The 18,999-nt window shown below is 45.8% G+C and overlaps 1 protein-coding gene across 3 annotated transcripts in view; it reads left to right on the top strand.

Moving 5' to 3' along the window:
• Positions 1–18,999, top strand: part of NRK (Nik related kinase) — a 108,116-nt gene that overhangs the window by 56,688 nt on the left and 32,429 nt on the right. The window contains exons 13-18 of one of the 3 annotated variants that reach the window (XM_040614298.1): positions 443–607; positions 1,268–1,423; positions 4,815–4,967; positions 13,541–13,672; positions 14,581–14,648; positions 16,236–16,354. In XM_040614298.1, the coding sequence (XP_040470232.1) occupies positions 443–607; positions 1,268–1,423; positions 4,815–4,967; positions 13,541–13,672; positions 14,581–14,648; positions 16,236–16,354 (793 nt within the window). Of the gene's footprint in view, positions 1–442; positions 608–1,264; positions 1,424–4,814; positions 4,968–13,540; positions 13,673–14,580; positions 14,649–16,235; positions 16,355–18,999 lie in introns of all 3 variants that reach the window. The other 2 variants (XM_040614297.1, XM_040614299.1) reach the window with 2 other exon arrangements.

Raw genomic sequence — 18,999 nt, forward strand, 5'->3', positions numbered from 1 at the left:
GTGGTGTTGCAGGCATTCCTTAATCACCAGTGTCCCTTCTCATGAGCATCTGACAAAATTTGTGCAAACACTCCGGAGCTGGCATTTGTGAAGCGTAGTGCTGCTCCAGCAAAACAGGGGGACTCTGAAAAAAAAACCCCTTCCTTCTCTAAATGACAGGAAGACATTTGTTATTAGGTTAGCTCAGCTGTCACAGAGATCTCACATGCTTGCTTAAATAAATGGCAAATCTGCCCTCGGCTCCTAAAAGGGGAAAGGTTTCACTTCAGGTTTGGCAGTCGTTGTGGTGGCAGCTTGTGGCTCTCTGCTGCTGTGCGGTGTCGGGGATCCCCGGTCAGTGAGTGCCTGGCACGGAATGGGCCTTGTGATTAACCAGCGCTGCCTAAGTAATTGGTGGGTACCCGAGTAAAATAAGCAACATTATTCCCTGGCTCTCTTCCAGCACCAGAGGCGAGAGCAGGAGCTGCGAAGGCAGCAGGAGTGTGAGCAGAGGTGGGCAGAGGCTAAGGCTCTTCAGAGGAAAGAGGAGAGGTGTAGAGAAGACAAAAGGGCTGTGGAAGATGAACGGTTCACAGCTGATGGACAGACGAAATCAGAAAAGAAGCAGGTATGAAAAGTGCTTACTGACAGCAGTTTGCAGCGCCCCATTCCTGTAGCTGATGCCTTTCTCTGTTCCCTGAGCGTGTTCCCATCCTCTGAGTCAGAGACCAGAGAGGGACTTTTTTAATGCATTCACTGCCTCTTGTCCTCAGATTCGGCCTTCTTTTGAGTTAACTTACATGTTACTGAGTCATCCTCCTTATCTACAGCAATGACACTGCCTCTCCCGCTTCTGTCCCTGCCACCTGTCCATACTGAAATGGTCTTCAGTCACTTAAATCAGATTGAAAATATCTTTATCCTGAAAGCTTCCTCCATCAGCTCAACCTAAGCTTAAATCTCCGGTTTCTGTTTGGGTTGTGACCAGGACCGTTTCTTTTTCACAAATAAAAAGTGGAGCAGAGGTTAATTTTAATGCTGAAGTCTCATTGTCAAGTTTTAGGAAAAGTAAAAAGAAAACCTAAGATTTCCTGATGTGCTGTCTCAAAAGCCAAACACAGAGTGTTTAGGGTCACTTTATGCTTCTTGTTGCTTGGGGTTGTGGCTTTTCTGTCAGCCCTGCTGGAACTATGCTTGCTTTGTTCCTTGAAAACAAAGTTCCAGTGGTCACCTGAGTGGTCCTCCAAAGCACTGTTCTCTCTGCGGTTCATCACTCTGCTTTCAGAAGGTGGAGGATGTGCAACACAGGAAGGTGCATCGAACTCTCCCCAAAGATCAGACACAGCTGCTATCTCTCCAGCATGACCACAAGCAGAAGAAGAAGGAGCCTTTTAAAAGTTCAAATTCAGCAGTGCATCCTCCATCAAGCAGCACAAGCGAAGAGGTACTGTCTTGGCCAATGCAGCGTTTTGGTGCTTTGCAGTTTGTGATGCTGTGGTAATGCAGAAGCAGAGGACAGGCTGATCTTTAAACCTAAATCTGGAGCTTGACCTATGTTTTACTACACGGTTACACTATGGTAAAGCCTTTGGTTTCCATTAATGTAGAGTATAAGGGAAAGGAAAGGTTGCTCTGTCACTTCTACTGGAGTTCAGAGAAGTTTCTAGCTTTACTGCAGTTTAACAGATGTCTTTGATGTTAGGGTTCACATAATTGACCCAGATACAGAATGGCATCGTGTCTCCCAAGCACAGATCTCTGTACCCCAATGTCAGGGTGTGTTGCTTTTTCTTGTTCTTTGTCCCCCAGGCTTTTAGGTAGGTAAGATATGATGGATCGGGGTAGCACATGCAGTCCTTGATTAAGCGTTGTAATCCATTTCACTCTTGCTAACTCTGAAAGTTTTTTCTGCCCACCAACTTGCTATGCTTACTGTTATCATATTGTGAAAATCTACATATCCATTTCACATACATTATCTCATCATTCCTAGCACACTTTTTTTTTTATGTTAATCCCAGCATGTGAGCCCTGTTCTACAGCTGGTGCTGTGTTGTGTTCCTAAAGTCTGGGTCAACTTAAAAAATCTCAGCAACTCACAGGTGCCTCCTTGGGTGGCTGCGTTTTAAGCAGACCAGTGTGTGCACTGCTCTCTGCATTCATGGCAAAGCATCTTCCCAAAATACCCAAGGAAAGGTGTGAGGAGAGCTCATGCACATGTATGTAGGAGGAATGCAGAGTGCTGCTGTTTAGCATTGTGCTGCAGTCTTTAAGCAAAAGCCCTCTTTGTCACCTCTCTGTGCGTGTATGTGTGCATGCGTGTTGCACCTGGGTCCCTTAGCTGAAGTTTTCGGTTTTGATAAACAGTTAAATGCAACTGCTAGGATTGTTGGAATGATGAATTTTAATAACTGAATAGTGTCTGCATGCAGCTAAGCAGCAATATGAAATCAGGGAAACAAAAGATATTAAGCTCCTTGTTAGAGCAGCAGTTTGTAAAAACAAGAATAAATCTGTTTGAAGTACAACTTCATTGTCAAAACCCCGAATGCCCTAGCTCCAAAGGCTTCATTGCTTTGACTCATTAAACAAATTGTTAGGAAATCTGAATGAACTCCTCTTGAAATCAGTATTTGTTTGGTGGTGGAGGACTGGGTCTTATTCCAGCTGGGGAGTAAAATGGGTATGGACAGAGAAGTAAACTGCTTTTGCTAAATACACAACATCAAAGTCCATAGAAACACTTTGCCTTTGCTAGGCTTTCGGTGGATGGGAAGAAAATTCAACTCAATTGAGTTAATTTCACTTTCTTTTCTACTTCATTGTAGTTAGAAGTCAAAAGAACTGCAGAATGTCAGCTTAAGTACTCATCTCTGGGTTTGGCATGTGTTTGTAAATGACCCCTCTGTAGCAAGTGAAATGTATTATGGAATTCAGTGTGCAGTCCCTGGTAGCTTAACATAGTGGTGAAATTAAATAACACTGGTTGCAGGTAAAGTGCTGCCTGCATTTTAGGTTCATAACACGAGGCTGTTGTCATTATGGCCACCATAATATACTCCAGTTTTAAAGGATAAATTATTTTATCATACATAAATGTAATTTATGTAATCTCAGAACTTCTTGGAAGTCACAGATCCTTCCACTAAGATCATAATTAGTGTTACAGGATTGCATTTTTTGGTTGAAGTTTGAGACTTCATAGTTTTGTCAGCAATCATAATTGTTCACAACGATTTTAAAATGCTTTCAAGTTTTGACTGTTTTTAACAGTGATAATTCAGTGAACTTGTTGATAGTGGTCTTTCCCAGTTTATTAGCCAAAGAGATGCTAGTTTCTCTGTTGGGAGAGATCTACCGGGGGTAGGGATAGCCTGCTCAAGAGTGAGATTGCACACTTTTTAAGGCTCATTGGCATTTGGAGAACCAATTATTGATATACCAAAACTCCCCAGAATTACTGTTGGATCGAGGCATTAAAAAGAAACAAAAAACCCCTAAAGCCCTCCAAAGCCTCAAGTTTAGTATTTGGGGCCACAGAACCCTTTCTTTGGGAGTTCCTTGACTTTGCCATTGCACTCGTCCTGTGGCAGGCAGGTCAGGGTGAGTTTCCTCTGGTGCCTGCAGATGGGAGCTTGCTCTGGGCTGTGTCTGGTCCCACCTGCACCAGAGCTCATGAGCTGAGAGGCAAGAACTCCTACCTCGGGCAGCACCTGGTTGGGGCTGGTATCGGTTCTGGGAGCCCAAAGTGTCGGCTGCATGGGTTTCCATGTGGATCATGGCATATTGCATGCAAGCACCCTTTGGGCACAGAGGCAGTATGTAAATTATCTTATCTAGCTTTTGCATTTTCTTGCTTGCTTATGGTGAAATTTGCCTTTCATTAGTAGGTGTTGCAAGTAATAAAAATCTGGCCTTAAGAGTAGTAAAATAATCAAGTTCACTGGGGCTAGAACATCATGGTATTTGGCTGTGGTCGCTTGTTTTAATAAGGGGGTGTGTGTGTGTGTGGAGTTTTTTTCTGGTGTTCTTTTTTTCCCCCAGTTGAGATCTGTGAGACTAAGTGGAATAATTTTCCATCTCTTCAGCAGTTTCCTAAGCCGTGTTAAGAACACACTTACCTTCCTGACGTAGGCACAAGCATCCAGATATAGTGAGAGATACCATTAAGAATGCCCACCCAGACACAGATAACCATGTGGGTTTATGGCATTAATCTCTAGTTTTCTGTGCCAAGCTGTTTCTGGGCTGCTGAATCAGAGGATACGCTAAAGGCTTTACGCTAGAGAATTGCAATTAGTCATGTTGAATGGAACTGGAACGAGTAGTGGGATCAAAACCGCAGGATAAAGAGTTTTGTAATGAGCAATGCCCTCAGGAAATAAAAGGACCTTTATTCCTTCTAGATCATGTTCCTTAGGCCTTTCCCCAATACAAGTAACATACCAAAAGACAGAGTGTTAGAAGTGTTTTAAAGGAGAAAGCAACATGCAGTAATGTCAGCGTTGTAGAAGGGGGTAATAAATGCACAGCAAAACAGGCAGCATGTTGTCAACGATCAGTAGATGCAGGCAGGTGATTCCTCCCAGCTAAAATCCCAGCCTGCAGCAAACGGAGCAATTCAGGCCCTTTTCCTTGCTGCAGTATGGAAACTTGGTGGGAAAGGGAAAGTTGCAAATGGGGTGGCAGTAATGGTTTGCGTTGTGCCAGGGCTGTCTGCTCCCTGATGGAGAGGTCTGTCGGAGCCGACACACACCGTGCTGCTGGTGGAGAGCACCCAGGCTGCAGAGCCTGAGGCTCGGTGTGCAACACGCTGCTGCTCTTCTCCTTCCCAGGCCGAGGACCGAAAAAAGAAAAGTGACAGCATCCAGCCTTCCCTGCAGTGGCCAGCGGCGCTGGGGCACGACGCCGCGCTGCACGCCAGGATGGGCTCGGGCAGCAGTTCCAGCCCTTGCACCCCCGCGCCACAGAGAGCCGTGTTGGTACAGGTACGGTACTGCTGCCCCGGCGGGGAGCGCACGGGTGGTCCCTAAGCAGAACAGTCCATCGGAAATCTGATTGCTTCCCTCCTGGCACAAATGAGGACTGTGCAAACCAGCTCAGGGGCTTTTTTAGTGCCACCACGTGCTGCTAAATTATATGTGGAATTATACTTAGGCACTGCAGATCAGGATTAGATAATAGTTATTTTTACGTACTTGATGCCTGATTGTCGATTCCGTGATACTCCTTTTAGATGTTTCGCAGAAAGCCTGAAGGACTGTGCCGTTGCAGTCCCTGAATGATGTATTACTTCCATAGCGCCATAAATACATGTGGCACTTTAAAAAACAAGTCCAAAGCCAGAATTTTTATCCCTGAAGACCATATAAACAAGCAAGACTGTTAGTGATCTTACGAAATAAACTACAGGTATATGGAGATGCACTAAGGACCAATGCAGAGCTAGATGTTGCCTGTGGATAGAGCCCAGAAGGTCTGTGACTTGAAAAATTTCAGTATTAGAGGTAGCAGTGGTACCTGTACAATAAAAGCACTCTGATAAAAGTTCTGCATTGGAAACCTTCGCACAAAACATTTTAGCTCCTGCTATTTCTGCCAGCTCTGGGACAGGTGATTCAGGCTTCCTCCAGTGTGCCCAAAAACTTGGCTCCCTTTCAACATCCCACTCTTTCACAGTGTGTGAAATAAGTAGCTTAGTCTGCAGTTGCTTTTTTCTCCAGCCTCTTGTGAAGGGACTGTAAGCATGTGTGAGCAAAAGAAAACCAAGACAGCCAGTAGAAATGGAATAAATTCCTGTAAGCGTGAGCACAGCTCATTCAAGCTGGAAATCTCCACTTGCTTTAAAAACATGCAGTGGCAGGAATAATCTTACTGCCTTTACAGTTCCCCACAGCACTTTGTTTGTGTGTTCATTCCTTCCCTCAGCAAGGATATAAGCTCATAGCACTTGTGTTCTTGTCAGCTCTGGTTTGTGCTGGACTCCTGGATGGATGGATGGATGTACACCTTCTGATCCATCTCTCCAGTTGCTTCTGTGGGATTTAGCTGGTGGTACTCACAGCAGAATGGCATTCGGATCAGGCTTAGGCGTTGTTTGTGTGCTGCTGTGGTGTCTTGTGGCCTCTTTTGCTTGTGTGTTGGACCTTGGATCCAAGGGGGAAGGTCGGACCACAGAGGAGGATGCATTACTAGTTTCAGCTCGGCTGCTTCACTGCTGAGCCCTGGCAGCAGGGTGGGCCTGTGGACTTCTTTGAAGCTACCTGCAATTATGGGTTATTACTGTGAGGTTAGGTTGTATTATCCCAAGCTTTTCTTAAGCTCATTGATGGCTGCTGAAATTTTGTTTGGCATGAGCTTCTGGTGAACACCCACATGGAAGATCATAGCGTCACAGAATGGCTTGGGTTGGAAGGGACCTTTAACACCATCTAGTCCAACCCTCTTGCAATGAGCAGGGACATTTTCAACTACCTCAGGTCACTCGGAGCCCCATCCAACCCGACCTTGAATGTTTCCAGGGATGGGGCACTTACCACCTCTCTGGGCAATCTGTTCCACTGTTTCACCACCCTCATTATAAAAAACTTCTTCCTTACACCTCGTCTAAATCTACCCTCTTTCAGTTTAAAACCATTACCCCTTGTCCTATAGCAACAGGCCCTGCTAAAAGGTTTGTCCTCATCTTTCTTGTAAGCCCCCTTTAAGTACTGAACAGCCGCAATAAGGTCTCCCTGGAGCCTTCTCTTCTCCAGGCTGAACAACCCCAACTCTCTCAGCCTTTCCTCATAGGAGAGGTGCTCCAGCCCTCTGATCATCTTCATGGCCCTGCTCTGGACTCAGTTCAACAGGTCTATGCCTTTCCTGCGCTGAGGACTCCAGAGCTGAACGCAGCACTCAGGTGGGGTCTCACAAGAGCAGAGCAGCGGGGCAGTCACCTCCCTCAGCCTGCTGGCCGTATTTCTTTTGATGCAGCCCAGGATACGGCTGGCTTTCTGGGCTTTGACTACACATTGCTGGCTCATGGGCAGTTTTTCATTCACCAGTAGCCCAAGTCATTCTCCTCAGGGCTGCTCTCAAACCCACCATCCCCCAGCCTGTATTGATACCAAGGGTTGCCCTGCCCCTTGTGCAGGACCTTGCACTTGGCCTTGTTGAACTTTGTGAGGTTCACATCGTCCCACTTGAAAAGCTTGTCCAAGTCCCTCTGGGTGGCATCCCTTCCCTCCGGCATGTCCACTGCACCACTCAGCTTGGTGTCATCTGCAAATTTGATGAGGGTGCATTTCATTCCATCACATCATCGATGAAGATATTAAACAGTACTGGTCCCCACTACAGACCCCTGGGGGACACCACATGTCACTGATCTCCAGCTGGACACTGGGCCATTGACCACTTACTTTCTGGATGTCACCATCCAGCCAATTCTTCATCCACTGAACAGTCCACCCATCAAATACATATCTCCCCAATTTAGAGACAAGGATGTTATGGGGGACTGTGTGAAAGACCTTACAGAACTCCAGACAGATGACATCTGTAGCTCTTCCCTTGTCCACCGATGCAGTCCCTCCATCACAGAAGGCCACTAGTTTGGTCAGGCAAGACTCATCCTTAGTGAAGCTGTGCTGGCTGCCTCAGATCACCTCCCTGTCCTCCATGTGCCTTAATGTAGCTTCTTAGGAGGTTCTGTTTCATGATCTTCCCAGGCGCAGAGGTGAGACTGACAGGTCGGTAGTTGCTGGGGTACTATCTACCCTTTTTAAAAATGGGTGCAATGTTTCCCTTTTTTTTAGTCACTGGGGTCTTCACCTGACTGCTGTGGCTTTTCAGATGTCATGGAGAGTGGCTTGGTGTGTACCTCAGCACTCTGGGATGCACCTCATGAAGTCCCGTAGATTTATGTCTGTTAGGTGCCTCAGGTGGTCTTGAACTTCATCTTCTTTTACAGTGGGAAGGACTTTGCTCCCCCCATCCCTGTCTTGAGGTCCATCCACTCAAGAGGTGTGGGAAGAGAGGTTGCCAGTGAAGACTGAGGCAAAAATGCTGTCAAATACTGTCTCCTTGTCCATTGTTACCAGTTTGCCAGTCACATTCATCAGCAGGGGTACCCTTTCCTTGACCTTCCTTTTCTGGCTGACGTCCCTATAGAAGCCCTTGTTGTTACTTTTTTGCATCCCTTGCCAAGTTCAGCTCCATCTCTGCCTTGACCTTCCTGACCCCATCCCTGCACAACCAGGCAGTGTCCCTGTACTCCTCCCAGGATACCTGTCCCTGCTTCCACTGCCTGCGCATTTCCTTCTCGCCCTTTAGTTTGACCAGCAGGTCTCAAGTCAGCCATGCCAGTCTCTTGCCTTTCTTTCCTGATTTTTTATACCTGGCGATCAGGAGCTCTTCTGCTCTATGGTAAAGTGTCCTGGAAGATCTGCCAGCTCTGTGTTGCTCTCTTGTCCCTGAGAGCAGTTTCCCGGGTGCCCTATTGACTAACTCCTTGAGCAGCTGGAAGTTTGCTTTCCTAAAATTCAGGGTCCTGACTTTACTCTTTACCTGACCTGTATCCCTCAGGTTTGCAAACTCCCCCAGGGCACGATCCTGCAGCCCAGGCTGCCTCCAGTCGTGATGTCGCCAGTTAGCTTGCTTGCACTGGTGACGAGCAGGTCCAGTGTCGCATCCCCTCTGGTAGGGCTGTCTGTTACCTGCCTCTAAGAAGTTATCCTCGATGCATTCCAGGAGTCTCCTGGCTTGCCTGCAGCTCACCATGCTACTTTTCCAGCAGGTGTCGGGGTGGTTGAAGTGCCCCAGCAGGATCTGGATAGTGCCTTAAAAAACAAGATATAGAAGTGCCTTAAAAATCATGTCCTCAGCAGCAGCTCCATTTACCAACCATGTCAGCGTGTCCTGAAGCAGCCCTCCTCATAGCATCGTTCTCATGTTCTGCCTTTTTCTCAGGCTGTGCTTTGCAAAGCGCTCCCCAGCTGCTCCTTCCCCATAGCCAGGGTCCTCAGGGATCAGGCTCCCTGGCTCAGCCCTCCCCTCTCCTGTTCGTGCCCTGCAGCGGGTCAGTGGGGGGCAGGTCAAGGCTGGCTGGTGGCATCATTAAGTCGAAGCCTCCCTGTGCCTCTCCTGTTTAGGTTGCTGCTTGGTGATGGTGGAAAAATCACCGCAGACAGCTGCTGGCAGAGGAATGGCTCCATTTCATCCGATAGCTTTTACCAGGAAAATATTTGTCTGTCTTCTCACAATCCTCTTTTTCCAGAGCCTGTTTGTCATTTCAGGTCACAAGTATTGTAACCGGGCTGAGTTGATGGCCTGGCTTGTAGCATCAAATCACTGGAGAGCTGTTGCAAGGTCTACAAGAAGGACATTTGTATCTTAGCCTTGGGCAGAGGCTGGCTGCTGCCTTGAGGCAAATATTTCAGCCTTGCAGTAGGAGAGTCCGTAGTTTATTGCAGGGCATTTGGCATTCTGCAGGAGCACGGTGGCTGTACAGAGGGTAACGCTGCCCTGCTAAAATGCCATTTCCAGGATGAAAGGAGCTATGTGCTAGGCTGGCTGCATCGCCTAGGACAAGTCGCTTCATTCCTTTGCACCCTGTCAGTGCTTCCCTGTGGGGTAGTACCTCTCCCAGCTGCTGAGGGGAGTGGTGAGGAATGCAGCAGTATTTACCAACCTCTTTCACATTCCTTCATCGGAACTACGCTGTAAAATTTTTATGCTCCTTAAAGCGATGGTGTTACTTAAGGGTAATAGCAGCAAGTGATACACAGCTGTTACCGTGCGATCTCACGCCCTGCTGGTAGCTGCCCTGTTACCTACTCACCAGTGCTCCGGCCAGTAAGAGACCGTGTGGACAGGGAGAAGCCAGTCTGTACTGGTACCTGCTGTGTGAGCATGGAGACCAGATGAACTTCAATGGGTAATGTATAAATCCTCTGAAGGGCCGGGTTTCCCTGTGCTGGTTGGCAGTAGCTGTTGATGCTAATAGTAGGATGTTTGGATATGCTGCTGCATTAACTGTATCAAGTGGAAGTGTTAAGGCAGCATGAGTGATGGGCCAGTTAGTCACCTGGAGATTGAAAGACTCACAGCAATATACTTCTGAAGTTCGGTACATGGGTGCCTTGTTGATTTAAAATAAAAGTGAGCTACAGAGTTAGAATGCAAGCTGAATTCGTCACAGATGTCTGTGCTGAAGAACTTCTAGCCAGGTTTGTCAGAGAAGGATCATCTGTCATCACTGCTCTGCTCAGGCAAAATCGACTTCTTGTTTTAAATGGCTGTATTCTGTGCGGTTTTGTGGCACATGGTGGTTGCCCAGATCCCTCTCAAAATTACTTCACTGGAAATCTCAGCACAGCCCCTGAGGGGCAGGGAGCATGATTTCTTAGGGTCTTGTAGCCTGTCTGTCTGGTAAGGAACGTGAGATATACCAGATCAGTGTACCATCTCCACCTGCCTTGTGCTGGCCGCAGCGCCGTAGCAGATCTGGCTCTGGTTGTGGTGCTGCGGGGCAAGCCGTTCTGGGATACATGCAGAATCTCACAGAGACTTCCAGAACAAAGTCACTGACTCTGTTTCTCTGCCCAGCATCACCTGCCACCTGACTTGTGGAGGAATTCAGCTCACATCTGAAATGAACTCCATTTTTTAATTGACTCTGGGGTTTTCCTGTAGGATTTGCTAGCTAGATCTCCTCTATCGTCTGGAGTGATGTGGCTGGAACAGAACAAGAAGCTAACACTATTAGAGCTAATTATGCACTAGGTCGTGGACTGACCCAGTATCCCAGAGCAGATCTGCTCAGCAGTTTAAGAAAATCCTTCTCCTTATGCTGTTTTGTAACAACAGCTGCATTTCTCTACTCCCTGTGTGCAGACTGAGTTCAAAGTAGGAACAGGCATCTTCCAAAAAGCAGTGCAGCCTGTCTTTTTAAAACTTTGTGCTCCTAAATATTTTTTTAAAAAACTCCAGTAATCAGCCATTTGTACTGTATCTATCATCTTATAATTCCAGGGAGCAAAGGTTCCTTTTCCTTAGCTCTGTTAGGTGTGCCTGTATGGTTTGAAGACACGTAGTAAGTAACACTTTGTCTACCAGTGCTTTCTGTGCATGAAAGGAGCTGCTGTTCTTTCAGTATTACTTATAACAAAAACTGTTTAAGGCTCAAGTCTCAGTAGTTTAGAATCATTGTTATTCGTTTATGTAATATTTTTTTCCACACACACAAATTATTGTATGTGTAAAACTGAAGGGGAATATTAAACACTGTGTCTCCCTGTGACATTTTTGGCTTGCTGTGGAATTGCAAGGTCTTGTAGGTCATACAGAAATCATCCCAAAAGCAGGTTGTCACTTCTTGGCTTTTCGTGGAGCCACTGTACTGGTCTCTCTCTGCCCAGGGAATGTATGTGGGCACCATCTGCAGAGTTCGGATTCACCCGGTCACTTATATCATGATTCAGCAAAGCTCCTCCATGCTTTTAAGCACAAATAGTTTTCTGGTAGTCTGCAGGGCTCAAAAGTTAGAATTTAGGAAGAAATGTAAGTATCTTGTTGAAAAAGTGGCAAGGAGAAAACAATCCTCTATGCTCAGGTAATAATACACTTGCTGTAAAACCTATTCCTATAGCCATGGTGATTCGTTTCAGGGGAGCACTTTGCTGTTGAAATAATTATGGTTAACTGAAAACTATTATTAGTGACAGTCATGTTGGACACAAAAGTTACTGTGACAAAAAGAAAGGGCATGGATTATAAGATGTTATAACTGCTGAAAAAGCTGTTTTTCTGTAAAGGGAGGCAACAGAAAAAAGGCAGAAAAAGCACCTGAATATTTAACTAGGTGAAACTCAGAACTGTTTTTAAGAGCTGACTGTGCTGTGCTGGTCTGGGAGGTTGTGATGGGACATATGGATGGATGTTTGGCATCTTTAACTAGTTTTAGAATTATTGCTTGTTAATATTTAAATGATTGTGAACATTGTTCCCATGAAATAATTAGTCGTGTCGAGTTACAGGGAGTTTATAATCGTGTTACATAATTGAAAAGCTGCAGTTCTCACTGTATTTTACTTCGTAAGACTGGGGAACTGGAGAATTTTTATAGACTTGGGCTTGTAAATGGTTAAAATAGTCATCTGAGTCATTCTTCGGGGAAACCAAGCTGCAGCCGCCTCTGAGCTGAGTTGCAGTAACTCAGGCAGGACACAAGAGTTTGAACTTTGGCTCAAGCCCAAACCTGCTGGCCTCTCGGACCCCTGCAGGTGTGGGGGTGCTGATCTTGCCGTGCCTTTGAGGATGAGGTGCCTCCCAGAGAGCCCGGGTCTTGCTTTGCACGGGAGGTCTGACAAGATAAAGCACAGAGTGGTGTAGCTTCAGGCGTTTTTCAAATGTTTTTTGGTTTGTTTTTTTTCTGTTTCTGAAACATCAGATTGGCTCTAGCATAGCAATCCCTCGAGACAGGCACAGCTTACACAGCGGTTCCCGGGTTCTGTCTCAGTCTTGTGTCCAAGAGGATTTCTCATTTCAGGGAGGATCAGTCCATTCAGTTGACATTTTTAGCTTTCTGCCTTTCTTCCCCTTTGGAAGATGCCAGTGTAATAGATCATTAGGATGTAGAATTTAAGGGACCTTTTCTTCTTGTCTCTCTCTTTCCCCCCACCCCTCTCCTCTTAATTACAGAAAGAGTCAGAGGACCAAATACTGAGTATTTGAGCTGGAGTTTTACACTGCTTATTTGTCCCTTACAATGAAGACTGTGTAAGGCAGTGATCTGATTTCTTCCCCTCCCGCTGCCCCCCACCATGATGAGGGCATTTGCAAGCCCAATGCTCTCATTTGATACCTTGGAAGATACCTTTTACACGTGGACAGTTGCAATGGGAGCACCTGGACATGACTACCCGTGAAATCTGAGCATAGTTTCTTACTTCTTTCTTACTGCATTCTCAAGCTTGATTTTTATTTTTTTTTTTCCAAGTAATTGAAAAATCTGGTCCAGGGGAGGGCCAGGGCACCCTCATAACCACTGGAGAGTTGAAAGTGCTTCTTCCAGCTGGCAGTTTGTCTCCATTGACTCTAGGTTGGTGGTGGGCTTGCTAAGTCTCGTTTGGAAGTCAGCATCTAACTTAGGGAAGGTGGGTTCCCCCAGTGCTGATGCTGTCTAAATCCTGAAATGGAAGCATTGGTCAGGTTTGAAATTAAATATACTTACTCAACAGTATTTTTTGCATCATCCAGTTAACTAGTTCGCTGCGTGTTGCCTATGGCCTATAGCTTCTCCATAGGTTTAAGAAGGGGAGATATATGTACAGCAGAGATGGTTTTGCTGTTTCTTTTTAGTGTGCCCTTTATCTGGAAATATTTGTGCCTAATATGCTAACGTGCTAGAATGGATAACTTCACAGAGAACAAGATTAATAGGGCTGTATCCAAACACCATACTCCTTGCACATTTACTAAAAATTTTCTCACGAGTGGAACCATTGATGTCTGTTTAGACTGGGAGCTGTTACGTGGGTGGGGAAGTACAATTAACATGTATTTCATTTATTTTAAGTGTGAAAATTTCCGGGCTAGTAAGGACGTGTACCACAGCAGTTCACTGTCAGATATGGTGACGACACCACTCAGCCCTGTGCAGGATGACGTATTCTGGAGCATGAGTCAAAACGAAGAACAACCCCCAAAGGTACGTGAAATTTGGGGTGTTTGGCACTATCAGTAGTTAATAGCACTCCACTCAGTTCCCCTGCGCTGTGTAGTATCAGTCCTCTGGACTTCATGAAACTCAGTGAAAATCTCATTGCTTGTACACTAACTGGGTCTCGGTAATTTAGAAAGAAGATGGAAATTTATAAGCAGGCCAGTGTTGGGATATGTATGTACATATATTATATACGTGTGTGTATATATATTATATACATATATGTATGTATATAATACCTGCAGGATCTGCAAATGCAGGTCTTTTCCAGCCTAAATGATTCTACGACCCTATGCCGATACACTTCTTTTGTTATGCCAAGTATTTGTAGCTGCCCTTTCTCTGAAAAATGTGTTTTGTTGTGGAAGAGCTCATTAGTTTGTGTAATTGAGGTGATGGTGTATTTCTCTTTAACCGAATTTCTAAGAATAAGTACAAGAATGTTTGTGTGGGGATGTTTACCTGCATGTGCGCGTGTATTCATTTCATTGCTTTGCAGCTGGGGGTGTGTGTCTATCTCTTCCCCCAGCCCTTTGGTAGCAACGTAAGGTAATGCACCACGCAGGGAAAGCTGCATTAAATGACCGCAGATATATTTCCCTGTCTGCCTTAAATACTGACCAAGAATAACGCCAACTCTACGGAAGGGTGCAATGTCTTGTGGTCTGCACCCTGATAGATTGCACAGGCTTGGAGCAAACTGGAAGTACCTCCTGCTGACTTGCAGCTTCCAGTGTTGCTATCATGGAAGACCTCTCCACAGGTCCTGCTGAAGCATTAGTCATTTGTGGTGGTTAGCCTTATTTTTGCATTAATACAGGGTAAGCATTAGGTTTATTAACTGAATCTAAAATATCACTAGCAACCTTAAAGCATTTGATTAAATCCTTAAGGTTCCAGAAAGGACAACCTCTAAATTTTACAGCAGGGATCAGCCTGGCCATCAGAGATGCCTTTCAAGGTAAGCTCTTTGGTGTTTTATGCTTATACTAATGCTGATTTACCATCAATAGGAAAACTAAAGCAAATGTATTAAAAACAAAGCCATAACCTCAGTAACACCAAAACTGACAGGGGTTCATACCTCACTTAAGAGCAGTAACAATTATTTTGTCTTTTGAGTCAGTTTGTCCACAATAAAAAAAAATAACTAACCAAACTTCCTGATCTTAAGCCTGAAGGAAGTATCTCAGCCAGCTTCCTTTAAATCAGTTATGTCAATCACTAAAGAGAAACAAGCCTCTTGTAGATCTCCTTCTCTTTTTCATGCAAGCTAGTTCTGTCTTCTGCTGGAAAGCCATATTTTTAATATATAAGGGCTGCTAGAGCTGTAATAATTCCTGCAACGGGTTGTTTCATTTGGTTCAGCTTGTTTGACGTGCCCAGTGGCTTGCATGCAAAGTGTGCATCTGTTTCCCAGTAAATGGGCAGCACGTTGTGCAGTCATTTAACTTCTTGTGATCTGGTTATGGTCTACTTTCCCTTCAGTTAGAGTAAGTGGCTGCTGAAGGTGCAGCTTACTTGAGATCTTAGCCTGTCGACACTGGTGGTGGCAGGTGACAGTAGTAATCATCAGGGCTGCCTGGATGCTCATGCAGATGCTCTACATCAGCACCTGTGCCACTGGTGTCAAAGGGAACTTAGGTGCCTGGATACTGGCAGGGTGGGGGTCCAGCCCCAACTCCCTGTATAGGCACTTGCAGTTACAGCTTGTGAAGCTTGTGCCTGTAGCTTTGTTTTGCTTGGTAGTAGCTTGAACAGGCTGCCTGTAGATGTATCTTGACTATTTTGGCAGTCTGCCCTTAAGTCTAGTGTAGTTTTGCATATCCCAGGAGAAAAGACCAAGGCTGCAGAGAGCTCAGCAGTAAAGGGTAGCTGCCGCTGGATGTCTAATCGGGGAACATAATGCTGTGAGAAACTAGGGTTGGAGAGATCCGAAAGGGAAGTAGCTTTAGCTGACATAGCAGGATAATGTGTGGCACTTCTGATGAGCCGGTGTCAGAAACATCATCTGAAATAACTTTCAAGTCAAGTCGAGCCCTAAATGCTCTCTACTTAGGAATTACAGGAGGCAAAGCAGAAGAGAAATGTGTAAGTAAACCACAGTGCTACAAGTGAGCAGCTTCAGAGCCTGGCAGGGTGTTTTACTGCCCGATGCATTCCTTTCTCCATTGATAAGCCGGTGATGATGTATCTTCTAGGAGGGTACTGAAGCAGGTTTCGTTATCCGTAAAAGCTGTGAGATTTTGGAATCGGGAGCAACACAGATCTGAAGAGGCCAGGGGGGAAGTACATACAGTAGGGTATTTTGTAATGACTCGGGAATCTCTGTAATCTCCCAGAATGACTGCCCAAAGGAAACGCTCCATCTTTTTCTCCCGCTACTGGGTGGCCCTGTTTGGAGCAGCAATGAATATAAAATTTTTGTTGATCAGTATTATATCATCCAGTAACAGCAGGGAACTCGATTCAGTGGCCTGGGAGGTCCATTCCAGTCTGTGTTCCTGTACCCAAGATAGTCTGATCTGCTTTTTGTCTTTCTGTTTAGTAACACTCATCAGCCATCCCCCAGGGGACACGCTCTGAAGCTAAACAGCAGCAGCAGCAGCACTCCGGGTGACAGGCAGTGGGAGATGGGATCTCATCAGAGCAGCCAGTCAACCTCAGGTGATTCTTAAGTCCAAGTTTTATCAGTCGAAACGTGCAAAATTCTTATCATGTGCAATGGGCTTCTGTGGGGTGTCAAGCGCTGCTTTGCAAATGGCATATTGTTTTTAACAAGGTCTTCTGGTGGTAGGCTTTTGAAAGCACTCTGATTTTATGGTTCCATGTTCCTAAAATAGAAACACTTCCTCTTTTGAGTCAAAAAGTGACTGTGAACATATTTCCATATAGAAAATTTGAATTGCCTCAATTAAGAATTGGGGGGAAAAATCAGTTCTGTTGCACTTACTGACACCATTGAAACTCAGCAGAGCCAACATTACAGACGTACAGACGTAATTCAATACTAATGTTCACCCGCTGGCATTTTCTGTATAGCCCTATGCTGCTTTTTTGCATTGCCCACTGAAAAGATGATACAGATGAGCAGTTGCTGTACACTAATATTTCTGCACACTAATAATGTGCCGGCTGAAGGAAGCATGAGATACTCTGTACAGCACCTTATGAAACATTCCTCCAATATGCTTTGATTTGCAGAAAGATAGGAGAACTGGAAAAAAAAAAAAGAGAGGTAAGTAGTTAAAATGTAGAGATATCTCATCCAATTTAAGCAAAGTGCAACGTTGTAAGCTATTTTGGTGTCATGGGTAGCAGTGTAGGAATGCAGTGGGCTTGCTCATGATGGTGCAGACTTTTTGCAGTGCAGACTTCTGTTCCTGAGACATGACCTGTGATCTGGCAGATGGGGGCATGGAGCAGAAGTGGACAGCTTTGTTCCTCTATTGTGATTCCTAAGGTCACTTTTAGGGCAATTTCTTGCAAAGCAGTGGTGTGTTAAACACTTTGCATCCAGGTTGACTACTAAAGATGGGGAATCATGCCCAATTTGCAGCAGGGTGGATGCTAAAAATGCTCTGAAACCACACCAGTGAGCTGCTGAGGTCATTTATTTTTAAACTGAGGCTCACATTGTTAGTTTGCAAGCCCTCGATAAATGAAGACCAAATAGCTTATTTATTACACTTACACAATCAAGCCAGTTTTGCTTTCACTAACCACACAGAATGGGAAGCTTTACTTCAAGAGAAATCCAAAGCACACTTTAAACTGCTTGAGTTTTGGGTTTTTTTTGCTCTTATGTCATTTTATGTTCAAATAACAGCATAGAGATGAACAACGTGCAGCAGCCCAGCTCAACTTTGCAATGTCTGCATGATGTGTACATCCTGTGCTATTTTGGCATGGGGAAATGAAAACCTCACCAGCAATGGAAAGAATAGAAAACCTCCCTTGTGGTTTCAACTGTCTCCTTGGGTTCTTAAGTGTCATTAAATTACAGCTAGTTCTGGCTTATGGTGTTCCAGAAAGAGTTTGTTGCTTTCCCAAGCCCACAGGGATAATGAATTGGGCAGGAAAGGGCTATAAATACTTTAAAGCTAATACTTCTACTGAGTTGCTTAGGTACTCGTTGACCAATAAGAGATTCTGCATTTTAAAAGCTTTGCAAAATACATGAATATGTGAAGCCATTGCGGTAAAACTATCTAAATTACCAAATACAAATCCCAATGTGTGTGAACTTGAATTCTGCCCCCTTAACTTGCACGGGGTCCCGTTGGTAGCAGTGGGACAGCCATGGGAGAGACTGCTGAACAAGGTAGACATTGAGCTGGCTCGCGTGTCCCAGGGGCAGGGTGAGGGCACGTCTGCTTTCTGTCCCTCCCTTCCCCTCCATCAGGAATTGTGTGCAGAAGACAGCAGGTCTCCAAGGCTGCTTCTGTTCTTCCCCAGGCAGCTGTGTGGGCACCGAAAGGGAAGATGCGCTTAATTACTTGCAAGCATCCCTCCTAACGTGGCATCAGCATGTGCGGACGGACGCCAGCTCCTCTAGTCTTACTTGCTTGGGTATTCAGTAGCTGTGCAAGCCTGGTGGCACATGTAGGTCCCCATGCCACTTGGGAGCGAAGCAGCTTCCTTGCAACCACTACCTGACCTCGGGCAGTGTCACGAGGTGCCACCTGACTCGGAGTTGGCCCGCAGCAGGGGCCAGCTCTCTGCAAAAGTGAGGGCTGCTGTTAACTGCTTCCCCACGGCGCAAAGTGGAAGTGGGAGCTGAGAAGTGACGCTCCGTGTGCCCCAGGGGAAGCAGGGACTGGAAAATGGTTCTCCCAGTGCCACTGTGGGAAACGGTGAATCCTCTTCTGCTTTTAGCTTGACCCCGTGCTCCTGAGTGGAGTTTAGCGCAGCTGTTTGCCCACAGTCCAGCTGGGTTTAGAAAATCGGACCCTTTAGACTGTTCTTGTGCAATAGTTTTATGAAGGACAAATCTTGGCAACACATCTGCTCATAGAAGCGTGTGTTGGGGGCCCAGGCTCCTGTACCCTCACCCTGCCCCCCCCACCTGCAGCCACAGGAGTAGAGCTGGGTGCCTCCTTTGGTGCTGGAACAGGGCCAGCAGTTGCTGATATGATGAGCTGTCTCCCCTCCAGAAGAGGATCAGAAGAAGGAATTAGCATGCTCTCACCCTTTTTCCCTTGCAAGCTGCCTTCCAGTCCATGGAACAGTTGCTGGTGCGCAGTGGGAGCATGTTGCCAAGGTTTTGGTCTGCTTGTCTCACTCTTGCAGCATTAAACCGCACCAGTATC

The sequence above is a fragment of the Falco naumanni genome, chromosome 14, assembly GCF_017639655.2.
Source record: "Falco naumanni isolate bFalNau1 chromosome 14, bFalNau1.pat, whole genome shotgun sequence".
Classification (NCBI taxonomy): Eukaryota; Metazoa; Chordata; class Aves; order Falconiformes; family Falconidae; genus Falco; species Falco naumanni.